Genomic DNA, 13,621 nt, shown 5'->3' with positions numbered 1-13,621 from the left:
GCCAATGGCTTGCTCACCAACTTGCTTTTTCCCCACTTTTGCATTGAAGTCGCCCATGACTAAAGTATACTGAGTTTGCACCTTTCTCATTGCTAGTTCAACATCTTCATAAAACTGTTCTATTTCTTCATCATCGTGACTAGAGGTTGGGGCATAGGCTTGTACTACCTTCATTTTGTACCTCCTATTCAGCTTTATTACGACGACTGCTACCCTTTCATTAATGCTGTAGAATTCATCAATGTTGCCCGCTACGTTGTTATGCACTAGAAATCCTACCCCGGATTCTTTCTTATCGGGAAGACCTCTGTAGCAAAGGACGTGGCCGTTAGTCAGTACTGTGTAAGCCTCACCAGTTCTTCTAACCTCACTAAGGCCAATAATATCCCAGGAAATGCCTGATAATTCTTCAAATAGTCCTGCTAAGCTAGCCTCACTCGAGAGGGTGCGCGTGTTGAACGTTGCCAGGTTCAGTTTCCATTGGCGGCCTGCCTTGACCCAGAGATTCTTAGCACCCTCTGCCGCGTAGCAGGTCTGACCGCCGCCTTGGTCAGGTGCTCCGCAGCCACTGGGAACTGAGGGCCATGGGTTAATTGTCGGAGTCATGAGGGAGGTAGTGGCCGAATACTGCACCAGGGAGGCCAATTCCTGTTCTGGTGAGGGAGTGACTTTGATGAAGCTTAGTGGGCCTGCCTAGTTTGGTTGCACCTGAACTAGTATAGCCCCACTAGCTCTCGGCAATATGTACTTTTTTGCCGGTGTCAGGCACCACTCCATGCCTGAAAGTGTAGTGGAATGGAGCAGGATTCGAACTTACGACCTTCAGATTTGGAGTCGGGTGTTCTACCTCTACTCCACGCCACCACTGGGTGAGGTTAGGAAATTGATGAGGTTAGGAAATTCGCAGGCGCAAGTTGGAATACGCAAGCGCAAGACAGGGGTAATTGGAGATCACAGGGAGAGGCCTTCGTCCTGCAGTGGACATAAATATAGGCTGATGATGATGATGAATGTGGCGAGTAAAATACGGAGTGCAATGTGGCGCCTGTGAGAAAGAGGAGTTAAACCGAGTTAATGCCGACGAGATTACGGTGAGAAGTTCCTACCATAGCGCCAGTATAGCAGCGTGACATGACATCTTGACAAGAAAGTGAGCGCAGCGTTTTGAAGAAAAGAAGCACAAGCAAGACAGATACGACGATCATTTCCTGGCGGCAAAACGCGCCCCAGATGGTGTAAATATAATTTTTTTAGAGTGTATTCATCTCGGCCTCCCACCACTGGGCTCATAACACGCTCTTCCGAAAATAGAACGGGTGCCACAGCTATAGACGCGTGACTGCTGCATTCACACGTTGCAACGAGATAAATGTAGACGTTGGAATGAGTGACCTATGTTGCACAGGTATATTGAAAGAAAATTAGGTGCGCAGAGAGGTTGGCAGTACACTAGGACAAGTATGCATGGATTAAAGCTTTCCCGGAAACGAACATTCTCGGCCAAATCCACCGAGCGCAGTCGAGAATCGCAGGTCGCTTGGTGAGTCGCATTTCGGAGACAGTGAGAGAGAGGGAAGAACGAAAAAAAAAAAACACAGCTGCATAGAGTTTTGGCTTGCGAATTGTGGCGGCGTCACGTCATATTCGTGCATATACGGAGTACTGAGTGAAGGCATATTACATTTAAAATTTTCAGCAACGTCATTCGAACGCAGTATTCTTTCCTATGCTTTACTATCGAATCACGGAATTATACGAGGAAATATCATGTTTAATTATTCGGACAATGTAGCTGCTATTGACAGTTAGTGGAAATATGCTATAAATTCTGACGTGTTAAGCGCCAAAGCCACAATAGGATTATGACGGACGTAGTAGTGGAGGAGTCCTGCTTAACTTTAACCACATGGGGTTCTTTAACATGCACCTAAATCAAAACACACGAGAGTTTCGGCAGATTTCCCCCGTCGGAATGCGGCCACCATGGCTTGCAGTTGAACTCGCGACCTCGTGCTTAGCAGCACAACGCCATTACCGCTATGCCACTGACACGGATCGCAGATACATGTCTAACACCGCCTGCGTGCGCGCTGTCTCGTCTGCGCTAGAGGCAAGACGCGCAGCTTCACTAGCGGTCGCAAAGTTCGTGTGGGATCGCGCATGAGTTGCCATTGGCTGTGTGCGTGAGATTGATAAGGCTCTGCGAGAGCTTTAAGTTTTCGTTGGCACGTCACTCTTGAATAGGAAAGATAAGACAATTACGAGCTGGAAAGTGCCATAAAGGTGGTTTGGAGTATAGTAACTTCACAAGTTTATTGTGATAAAGTCACCACAGCACGCAAGTCTCGTTGCTTTTTGGCTTGAAGTGCATCTTCCCCCTTTGGTCGCAGCGAAAAACCGAAGTAAATGATCTCATATTCCTTAGGGAGACGTTTATCCTGCAAAAAAAGAAAAACAGAAAAATAAACGGAGTTTTGATCCGGAAACATGTCACACAAGTAAATCAGACGATATCATGAAAACATCACTGACATCTGGTGCGCAGGAATCATTTTACTTTGATCCGTAACGTCAGACGCTCTTCGTATAAATATTCCTAGCCTGTCCTCCATACTCTTTTATAATGGAATTAGGATTGTTTAAGAGCTTCACGCAGGTTTCGGTATGTCCGTAGGTATCTAAGCTCTTCACACCAACTTGGGCCGCTAGGTATATGGGCCCCTGGGTACGAACAGACTTTGGGAATAGCCAACTTGGGCCATTGCGTATTTGCAGTTGGGAATGTGACAGCATGTATGGGAACATCATTGGCGCAGTCCCCCAGATCGAGTGTGCGCCACTGGATAAGTGACCGGATAGGTAAGCAAAACAACAGGCAAGAAGTGAAGCAAACAGCATCAGCGAGAAGCGTTGAGCCATTCGTGCTTTTCTATTTGTTAAACTACACACTGACGCTACGTGTATGTCTTGAAACAAGCTTTCACTGAATACAAAAGCATCAGCATTGGTATTCGAGAACGCTTTATACAGCCGTTAGATCGAGAGTCTCGAGCAGGAAAAGGATGTAAATGTTACGCAAACTTCGCGGACCTTTGTCATAAATAACACCGGGAGGGTCAAGCCGGTGATCCAGTTTTTATTTATAGGGGGAGGGGGTGGGGGGAGTGAGGCGGGTCCTGTTATTGTGTCTCTTTGTTTAGCCTAGAACTTCGGAAAATGTTGTCAGTGCGTCCGCGACCGATTTGCGGTGCCATGCAAGGACGATCTTTCGCACCACACCAGCGCAGGTGTGGCTCCAAACAGCTAGCCGGGGATTCGGACCCTACATTTCTCTGCAGATGTTTTCGAGAAATTGCGAAAATAGCTCTAGGTACCGCTCAAGAAAAGTGAAATACATGAAATCAAAGTGCAATAGTTGTCACATTTTTAACGGTAAGTTTTTTTTAGATATTGAGATTGTAGTAAACATTAAATTACAGAACGTTTACAAACCGGGACATATCTCATGAAAAAATGATAATTTGTAGCGACTGGAAGAAAAGAGCCGGAATAAAAATCACCTTTGCCGGCGCGGGCTGTGGGAGTCGTATTCTATTTGCGAACGCAGTGCGTCCGCACGTGAGCTGCCACACGAGACCTGCAAGACGAATGTACTGGTTGTTAATATAATGTAAAGCTTTTGTAAATTCTTTTATTTTTTCTTCTTTATTTCTTGGGTTTTACGTGCCAAAACCACTTCTGATTATGAGGCACGCCGTAGTGGAGGGCTCCGGATAAATTTTGACCACCTGGGGTTCTTTAACGTGCACTACAACGCAAGCACATGGGCGTTTTCGCATTTCGCCTTCATCGAAATGCGGCCGCCGTGGCCGGGATTCGATTCCGCGACCTCGTGCTCAGCAGCGCAACGCCTTAGCTGACTGAGCAACCCCGGATGGAAAGGTGAGGGGAGGGGGGCATAGATTTAAACAATTAGCCCCTCGTCTGAATGATAACAGCATTCGTTAGCGTCCACAACGAGAAAGACACCTTAGATTGACCTTTCCTTCTCCTTTTAGTATTCAATTTAGCATCAAATAGTCACCGATCGAAAGAGTTTGGCAGTGAACACAACCTAAAAGTAAAAAGATCAAGTGCAACTGTTTGATGGGACAGCGCGCTAGCGCTTAGTTGATTTAAGGATGTATTTATGTCTTAACGCCTTTCTCTTAGTTTCAGCTATCTGTTCTAATATGTTTTGGAAAAAAATGAAAACCTGCAAGTGACTAGATCTAGATTAAAATTCATCACCATAGTCAGCATAGATAACACTACTTCAAATGACAAATTCAGGCTTTTGTGTAAGCTAGCAGGAGAGCTGAAGCACCGCAGCAGAGGTGAAAGGGTGGTAACACAAAATATGAGTCGTACAAGACAATTGCAAGCCGGTCATTGGCACAGGTGCTGCTTGTGAAGGGGCACGGGACACGTCCATATCTGTCCCGTCCACTTCCTGGCTATGTGATTTCGTTTCTTCTGGTTAACTTTAAAGCTTTAAAGCGAAGCTCAATTTGCCTCTTCCCCAACTTTGTCGGTGCTGGCTGTGGCTACTGTCAGTCGGCTACTGCTCTTTTACCGAGTACAGAACTTTGGCCACTGGCCATGCCTCATTGGGTATGTACCCAAACGGACAAATTGGGGTATTAGATACGTGAAACTGGACTTGTAGCAGTGAGTCTGCAAAGATTGTTGGCCTATACCCTACAAAGGTTATATGCCACTGGGCATATATTGGCAGGCAAAATAAGAAAAAAAAAAACAAGAAACAGTTAACGAATTCTGCTACAGAGCAGGGAAGAAGGCAAGAAAAGCTGCCGAGTGCGGAGAAACAAGTAAAGGATAGAAAATGGGACCACAGCGGGCATTCAGTGAGCTGTATTGAGCGACATCCAAATGAAGAAGTGGAGATAGTTTAGTAAAAATCGAAGAAAGCTTAGTTTATGACGTATGCGTTCTATTCGCCGATATTTTTTATGAATCGTGACATCACAATCAACGAGCTCTTTCACATCCATGGCAACACTTTCCAGCTATTTATAATTGTGCCTCTCCTGCAGCGGCTGACTAAATTATATGCCCGCAAATTTCCTCGTCTTATCATGCAGCCCTAATCTCATAGTGATGTCTTTCCGTGTTATGCTTGCTATCTTCTGTTCAGTTGCTCTTTGCGCCTTTACTTTTTGATATGGGACCGATCAAGCAGGCAACCTTGACGAAGCGCGTGGGCTCTCAACTATCTGCAATCGCGTTGTTACAGATTACCGAGACAGTTTCATTCCCTCAACACGTGTTTTATGATGCGGCAGCTGGTAGCAGTTACCAGTTCACCGTGCAACATACGACGCGCCAGCCTCAGACGACGAAAACGAAGTGCCTTCTCTTCTGGCGACAGCGTGGGGCAAAGAGCGTGCGCCTGGTTAAATTCAGAGCATTGGACGTTGAGAGGACATGACACCTTGGTAGTTCAGCTCTCCTAAGGCGACGCAGACTCGCCGTGGTTGCTCAGTGGCTATGGTGTTGGGCTGCTGAGCACGAGGTCGCGGGATCGAATCCCGGCCACTGCGGCCGCATTTCGATGGGGGCGACATGCGAAAACACCCGTGTACTTAGATTTAGGTGCACGTTAAAGAACCCCAGGTGGTCCAAATTTCCCGAGTCCCCCACTACGGCGTGCCTTATAATCAGATCGTGGTTTTGGCGCATAAAACCCCATAATTTAATTTTTAAGGTGACGCCGCGCAGACCACTGTTGCTAGACGTTGGCTACTCGTCTTCTATACAACTGGTTTGTGTGGCCTGACTCCTTCATTCCTCTGGTAACGCACAACGACCTAATAGTCTTACTGATGGAAAGCTAACGCGAAATACTTGAAAAGCTGTCACTGATGCTTATAGTGCGCATATCTCAAGGCATGCGATATGCATGTGAATATGACCTGGTTCTAGTGAAGTGAGAAACTTTTGTGTGGTGTCAGAAAAGAATGCAGCGTACCCCTCCACTCCCTGCCCTCACTTTCGACACACCACCAGCCGTGCTTTCATACTTTTTATAAAGAAATCGGTTCGGAAGGAATGCCACGGCGTAAGCAGCTGGCAACATAATGGTGGTATGTAGTGACCATGCCGCCACTCTGCCTGTTGCGTCGTTTTGTGCCTGCAGTTATAAGGTTTTTTTATGTCTTATACTTTAGCTGTAAGCAGGGGCTAAACGCAGAAGCTTACGAAAGCAGCTGAGATGAAAAACAGCTGCTTCGAGGAATATCGTTCCAGTCCTGGAAGGCGTACGTCCGGCATCGTGAAGGCCTTCAACTGTTGGTCAAGTGTCTGAAAAAAAAAAAGCGCACGAACACACACAAATAAGAAATGCGACTGCTATTTTTCTTTTATTTCAATCAAACGTTCGCAATCACCCTCCTCATATCCATCAGCCCACTCTTTGCTCAATGAAGAACGATAACCTTTCCTATATATTTTCATTTACTGCAGTCCTCAATCAGGCAAAGTTACTTTATGGCTTGAAATTTTCTTATCTCTTCAGCTGATATATTTCGTTGGCGCCATCGACTGCATTTCCTTTCTTTTTTATTCATTCCTTTGCCTTTGGCGTAATTGCGACGTCACTGAATGACTGAATGTAAAGGTGGAGTTATTTTTCCACAAACAAAAGTCACCATTTTGTTACTTAGTTTTCACATTCTCTGAAGGTTGTTTTTAGTCGTGAATAGCCTAAGCTTTTGTGTACCTAAAACATAGGCAAAAAGTGAAACCCGAAACACAGGCATTTCACTATTCTCATTATATGACGGAAAAAGCAAGCTTTTTCGAGGGATTGTTAACATTACAATGATCAACACTAATCAAGCAAGGTAAGTCACTGAAGCAAACATTTTGACAAGCTGAAATGTCTTCTTCAGGGCAAGGACAATTCCTGACAAAGAAAGGTCCACTTATCGATACGTATGTTAGCAGCAGCGTTTGTTCGATGGCTGTTGATAATTTATAGTCCTGATTCTTCTGTGACCTTTGTTTTAGTTACTATCGTGATTCTTTATATGCGACTCCGTAATTCGTATGCAGAGTCTTTTGCGAAAGGTTTTAAGACAACTGGCTTTTGACTGTCTGCGTTGGGCTGAGTACAGAGAAATCCTGTCAAGCGAACACCTGCCTTCAGCGTCGCAGCATTATGTATTTAGCTTTCGCTGTTGACATTTTTGCACCATATCTCTACCACAATATTCATGCGCACAAGTCATACGCACCCTAAAAGCCATTCTAAGTCCCCCGTTGTCCGCCATGTTCTCGCCCAACGTATTCACACCATTCAACTGGAAGAAAGCCAGAAAGCTCGGTTATACATCCAAAAATGAAAACGCTTTTGAGGAACTGGTTTTCGCGGGCAAGAATGTGAGAACTTGTAGCTGGTTTAGGCCAGGAGTACAAACATCGCTAGTAATAACTTTCGGCTAGCCCCTGCCGGATACCGGAAAGCTCCTTTCGCGAAGGTTTAATCGAAAACAAGAATGCTTACATCGCCTTCCCCAAATATCCACATGAAAGCACCAGTCGTTGTGTGATTAAGTGAAACAGACCTTTTGAGTAAATTATTGAGAAAACTAGCAAGGCAATAACGAAGACAAATTTCAAGGCTAGTTGACTTGATTCCGTATTTCGCACCCACCGTTCTGTTGGCCAGTTCGCTGAACACAGAGCTGTATTGGCGAATAAAACATTCTGACTTCACGTCGAACTTCTTTTGCGTCGAATTGCTCCACCAGTTTCTCAACCGTCCGTCCTCATCGAATTGTTTACCTGCAAGATTATGTGATAACTCTGGCATAGGAAATCAATTCTAGTATTTTTAAATGCCGCACATAGTCTTACAATACATCTGCGTACGATTCCCTAACGATAGGGATGAAAAGTTGTTAATAAGGAGAATAACAGGCTTCTGCTGCTATGTAGAACTGCGACACCAATGTTGGATTTGAGTGCATGCTGCTAAACAGAAACAAATGAAACAGAAACAGTGAAGCCGCATGCAATTACTATGTGACAAGAAAAAAATTATATAATACATCTATTATCCTCTTTCGCGAGGATATAGACAGAGAACACATTAACCAAACTCCTCTCAATTACAGGAAAATCACTGCTAGTTACAAGGGCAACGCTGCCTGCAGTTATTCAACATGTTGTCATGCAAAACCTGAATATTTTCGTGCATTTTCGTACAGAGCCATTTATTACTCGAGGTACGTTGGAGACATAATCCTCTGATTATTCATATGCCCAAGGCTGTAGAACGTGAACGTTCGTTTGTGAAATGAATCCCCGTAACAGTGCTTCCAGTGAACTGACGTTTGTAGTCATTTTATTTTATTGAGACAGCAGTTTGGAGCTTCAAACTTGGTTTCCTTCGTCCGTAGGTATTTCCATTCGGTTACTCTAATGACGACCGTTGTCATCATCGATGTTATTGTGTCGTCCGACCACCTCACCATCTTCAACTTCACCGTACCCATAGAGCAAAAAAAATTTTTTTTCCGCCATCACCACTATGCTGCTTGCGCTGCGGACCAATCCAAGCCAAAGCAAAACATCTTATATGGAGCGGCATGTTGACCCCCACAGTTGTGCCAGTGAGCATATCTCGGTTCTACATAATTAAGCAATCAATCCCTAATTTTATCGGAATAACGTATAGTCGTCTTGTACGCTTTTCTAAAGCACGCAGAGCGGGTACTATAACAGAGCATATTAACCGTTTCGTACTTTGAGAAACACCTACGTTGTTGCAAGAAATGAGGTACATACGACCGTGGACAAAAGACGCGGATGGTGGCTGAAGAAGTGCTCAAAAGAAAATTTTGGCTACCAGCGCCTCTGGGATTTGAAGTCGTGTCACTGCAATAATGTGCACTCGGGAGCGCGATCGTACAATATTTTAGTGCAAGCTCTTGCTGTCGATACAAACACTAAAAGCGGTGGCGTTTCTGCATGTATTTCGGAGGTCACAACAGACACTACTGTAGCGGACCCGGATTACGTGTGCATTGCGTAGAAATCGTTCTACGACGGATGACGGAGTGTTTGCGATTTTTCGTCGTCATAGTTTTGCAAGCTATCAAAGTTTTCAAAGTCATCAAACTTTTGAAAGTGGCTAAGGCGTTGCGCTGCTGAGCATGAGGTCGCGGGATCGAATCCCTGCCGCGGCGGCCGCATTTCGATGGAGGCGAAATGCAGAAACGGCCGTGTGCGCGCGTTGTAGTGCATGTTAACCCCTCAACTCTTTCGGACGAGCACAGCTCGTCTATGCGGAGCTGTCCCAAAACCGTTTTGCTCGTCCTCACGAGGTACTAGCTCCTTTTGAGCGTTTTGAACGAGACGCGCTCGTTTGCGGGCTATGTGGTGTGTCGTTTCGCAGATGGCAGCACTGGGCAGGTAATTTCTGTTTTTTCAAACGCCGTTTCACATTTCTTTGGGAGGAAACTCGTGTTTAAAATATGGCGTCCGGTGGAGGCGATGCATGTGTTTCTGTTCGGTCGTCGCGGCTGGAAAAGAAGCATTTCGCCGTCGTCCAGCTCTTTGGACGATAGTTATTCAGAAATCGAAGTTTACTTCGTTTCTGAAAGCAAACAATAGGGATGACTTTGAAATTAGCAGTTCATCAGATAAGAGGGCTGCTCAGAAGACACTATTGCTAGTACGCGTCATTGGCGGCGCATCGATCTGAAGGACATTCCCAGGAAGGCTGCTCGGCTTCCGTTTTTGGGCGTCCCTGGTAAGGCGTTCAATATACCATTGCCTGATGACGATAAAACTTTCAGAAAAGCGCTCTTGCTCTGTTTTTAATTGTTGATTACCAGCTGGTAGCTGGCCTCCTTTATCATGAGCAATAATAAACTTTATTATGATAATTTGACTTAGTATGTGCTGGAATTTTTTCAACACCGATAACTTGTTTTTAGAAGGAAAATATTCAATATCAAGTTTTTTAAAACATAAGCAGTTTGTGCACAGAAATTGTCAAAATAATAAAACGGTTAAGGGGCAAAGAAACCCAGGTGGTCAAAATTAATCAGGAGCCCTCCACTACGGCGTGCCTCATAATCAGAACTGGTTTTGGCGCGTAAAACCCCAGAAAGAAGAAGAAGAAAGAAGACATTGATAATGAGGCGCCTAGAACATGGCGCATACCTAGAGTTGAGGATGCACCAAAAAAAAAAAAAAATCGTTGGCCCTTCCCCTACCGGAAAACGGGGGTAAGCGATGCTTGTCCTGGGTGCACCTTGCGTTTGACGGTTATGTTTCTTGTGAGTAACTTGACCGTGACCAAGGGAAGGTCAGGTAATCTGCTCGGCGTTGGCGGAGTGCCGCAGCTTCAGTGGCGCTCGTACCGTAGGATCGGCCCGTCGACGACGCGCCCTTTCACGGGAAATCTCCCGTCGGCACTCGGCGAGAGCTGCCTGCTGTTCGGGAGTACGCACGATGCGCGGCCGTCCCATCGGTTTTCCGAGGCTGAACTGAACGGAAACGAAGCGGGCGCAGCGCGCGCGAAGCCCTTTCCTGCTCTTTCCATTCCCTACGTAAGCGAAACGGCTCTGATTGGCTGCGCACGCGGCGTGAGCGCGCGCCTACGCAGCTGGCATCGTACCTAATGACTCACGCTTCGGCGCCGGCGAGCCATCGCTGGAGCCGGAGTTTCAGCGTTACATCGCCGGCGCAGGATAAGGTAAAGAAGCTTCGCTTGAAAATCCTGTTGATTAGCGGAAAACAACGCCGACACCGTCGACAGCGTTGACAGCGTCACTGCCAACAACGACATCGCAGTGACAGCGCCACAGTTTCTTCATGGCTCACAGAATTGACAGCGGCCAAGCGTTCCATACTTCAGCGCAACAAATGTCAAGGAAAAATAAAGTTCATTCGTTTGTTCAAATTCCGTAGGTGATACCGAATCATTTTGCCGTAGGGACATCTATTGTAGAAATTGTAGTTTCTGTAAGAATGTACTTCTCGTCTCTCCCTTTCCATGCGCTATATAGTTTGCGTCTGGATTTCAGATATGTCTCCGCATTTTGAGAACTGGTAAAATAGCAATCGCTGCGAACAATACACCGTCTACTGAGTGTTTCCAAAGGCTCAATACATTAGGCGTGCCGATAATTAACAGCCACTGCACACGCCCATGTCTCTTTCTTAAATCTTTCGTCAACCACCTAACAAAGGAGTGATGTTTTTTTTTGTCATGTTCGCTAAATGCTCTGAAATTAGACATATCACTCTCCGGCCACACCTCGCCCTTGCGCCAGAAAAAGCAACGTATCAACATGTGCGTATATTTTATTTTTTCTTTTAACGTTCACCGGTTTGTTCTACTGGGAAAACAAAGGCTATAACGCCAAAGAAAGTAAGCAGTTTAGCCAAAATATAAATGTTCTGTGCAGGTATTGTGGCCAGCACAAAAATTCTTGGTAGAAGAAAGATATTGATGCCTGTCAATGTCGAGTACTTAGAGAAAGGCTCCCCTTACGCACGTCATTATCATCATCATGGGCGTAATCATGAATCTTGTCGTCATCACGGGTATAATAGTGTAGCGTCATCATGCACTGCCATTGCTGCGATGCGCGCAATGCGTACTTCCATCAGATAAACAACGTTGCATGTAGTCTCCCTACCATCAGACAGACTGATGCACCATCTATGGACCTATAGCATCGCCACAGACAGCAGAAAGCCACATTCAGCAAAGTAGGTAGGGTGACCATAAATATTGTCTGGCGTTAATTATTTATAGTCTAAATAGAACTGTCGTCTCCTATCGCGATATGACATACAAAACCACTACTTTACGAGCAATTATGAACATGACAATCTCAAAACTCACCTAAGTCGTCGAAGCCATGAATCATTTCGTGCCCGATGATGGTGCCAATCGCCCCGTAGTTGACCGATCTGCCAACAAATTTTTATTAGCAAAGACTCCAGCAACCAAATGGGTGCGCACGGAGACATGTAGATGATATTGTTATGAAACGGGAAAACTGCGTGCATATGAACTAGAAAGTTAACTTGGTGCCGTTTTACTGAAGAAGCGAGTTTTCTCGAGGCCTACCGCAGTTTCGTTTCGAGGCCTCCGCAGTTTCGAAACTACGTAATCGAATATCGTATAACATTGCTCAAGATAAAACGGCACACATTTACGCAACGAAACAATATACGCTACCTAAATATCTTCACTGCAGCAAATATGCGCTTCTAAGCGCATCATCCCTTTAACAAACCGAATTCATACTTCCAAATCTATGGTAAGGGAACAAACAGCGCTAGGACGGGACGAAGTGAGTAGACAGACAAGGCGCTGAACTATCAACCACTGGTTTATTGCTGTCAAAGCAATATATACAAAGCACAGGTTCAGCGCAGAAGGCCAGAAAAACACGGTTTCTGCGCCGGGAAGGGAATAAAATCATCACATCACGCGTGTCGTCAAGGCAGGTTATCATGCTTTAACAATTGGTTAATCACGCGCGTCGTCATGGCAGGTTATCATGTCTTTAACAAGTAGTTTATCTCGCAGCTATGTAGAGAGACAGAGGGTACGCTGACGCAGGAGTTTCCGTGCGATTGAATGCAAAACGCTTCCCAAATCTCGCGTGCTCTTTGATCTTTATACCTACCTATTATTGTGCAATCTTCAAAGAGAGGTTTGCAGCCGCATTCTTTGCAGTGCTGGGCTAAATGGCTCGGTACAGACCCTTTCATTGCGTACGCATGTTCCCTCAGCCGGTCATTCAAACATCGGCCTGTTTGGCCAATGTAGCAGCGTTTGCACTTGAGTGGGATCTTATACACAACAGCACATGCGCACTCAACATGAGCTTTTGTGTGTTGCTTCTCACAGGTTGCTTTTTTGAGGCCTTCCTTGTTTGCCTTGCGACATAGCGCCGACAACTTGTCCCTTGCGCTGAACAAAACGCGTGTGCCTATTTTTCCGGCGACCTTCTTTAACCTATGCGAGTCCCCATGAACATAGGTTATGACGGTGGTGCTCACATGAGGTCCCTTGTCTTGGGCGTCACGTCCTGCCCTCCCTCTGGTGAGGATCACCAAAAGCTTTTCCGAGACACTCATCAGCAGGGCCATGGGGTACCCAGCCTGGATGAGCCGGTGCACTTGGTGCATGAAGCTGCTAGCCACCCGGTGGTGGCATGAACGGGTCAGAGCTGCTCTGAGACATGAGACGGCAATGCTTCTTTTAACTATTTTTGAGTGCGCAGACGTGAAGGGGAGAATACTTTTCTTCGAGCGGGGGTTGTAAGCCCAACAAACGTGTTCCCTTTCTAGCGATATCCGTACTTGGCCGATACTTGGCCAGGGCAGAGAGACCCACCTCTTCACAAATCTTGGCCGCTCGGGTTCTAGTTTTTGTCTGGTTGACGCCGACCAGCCCTTTGAAGTTCTTTGATATGGCCTTTTCAGCTTTGCAGTCGTATTCCCGCCTTGGCATAAGCACGAAGCCCCCCTCCTTATCAGCCAGGAGGAGTCTGGCGTCATCTCTTCGTAGCGAGGCCACAAG

The 13,621-nt window shown here is 45.9% G+C and overlaps 1 protein-coding gene across 1 annotated transcript; it reads right to left on the bottom strand.

Annotated features, from left to right (window-relative positions):
• Positions 1-2,293: 2,293 nt before the first annotated feature.
• LOC119466282 (neprilysin-1-like) lies at positions 2,294-12,015 on the bottom strand. Its single transcript, XM_037726759.2, has 6 exons — positions 11,930-12,015; positions 7,718-7,848; positions 7,299-7,364; positions 6,262-6,363; positions 3,561-3,637; positions 2,294-2,438 (listed from the first exon to the last, which is right to left on the bottom strand). Exons 1-6 carry the CDS (start codon positions 11,952-11,954, stop codon positions 2,327-2,329), a joined length of 513 nt encoding a protein of 170 aa, XP_037582687.2. The 5' UTR covers positions 11,955-12,015; the 3' UTR covers positions 2,294-2,326.
• Positions 12,016-13,621: the final 1,606 nt, after the last annotated feature.

Source organism: Dermacentor silvarum, chromosome 10 (genome assembly GCF_013339745.2).
Source record: "Dermacentor silvarum isolate Dsil-2018 chromosome 10, BIME_Dsil_1.4, whole genome shotgun sequence".
In the NCBI taxonomy this organism is placed as follows: domain Eukaryota; kingdom Metazoa; phylum Arthropoda; class Arachnida; order Ixodida; family Ixodidae; genus Dermacentor; species Dermacentor silvarum.
The sequence above is the reverse complement of the archived record's forward strand: the minus strand, read 5'-3'. Positions and strand labels throughout refer to the sequence as shown.

Excerpts from the sequence above, each read along its gene's own strand:
- LOC119466282 (XM_037726759.2), bottom strand. The coding sequence starts at position 11,954 with ATGATTCATGGCTTCGACGACTTAG. Across the intron at positions 7,849-11,929 it reads TCATGGCTTCGACGACTTAG|GTAAACAATTCGATGAGGAC; the intron begins GTGAGTTTTGAG and ends ATAATCTTGCAG. Across the intron at positions 7,365-7,717 it reads GCGAACTGGCCAACAGAACG|TTGAATGGTGTGAATACGTT; the intron begins GTGGGTGCGAAA and ends GCTTTCTTCCAG.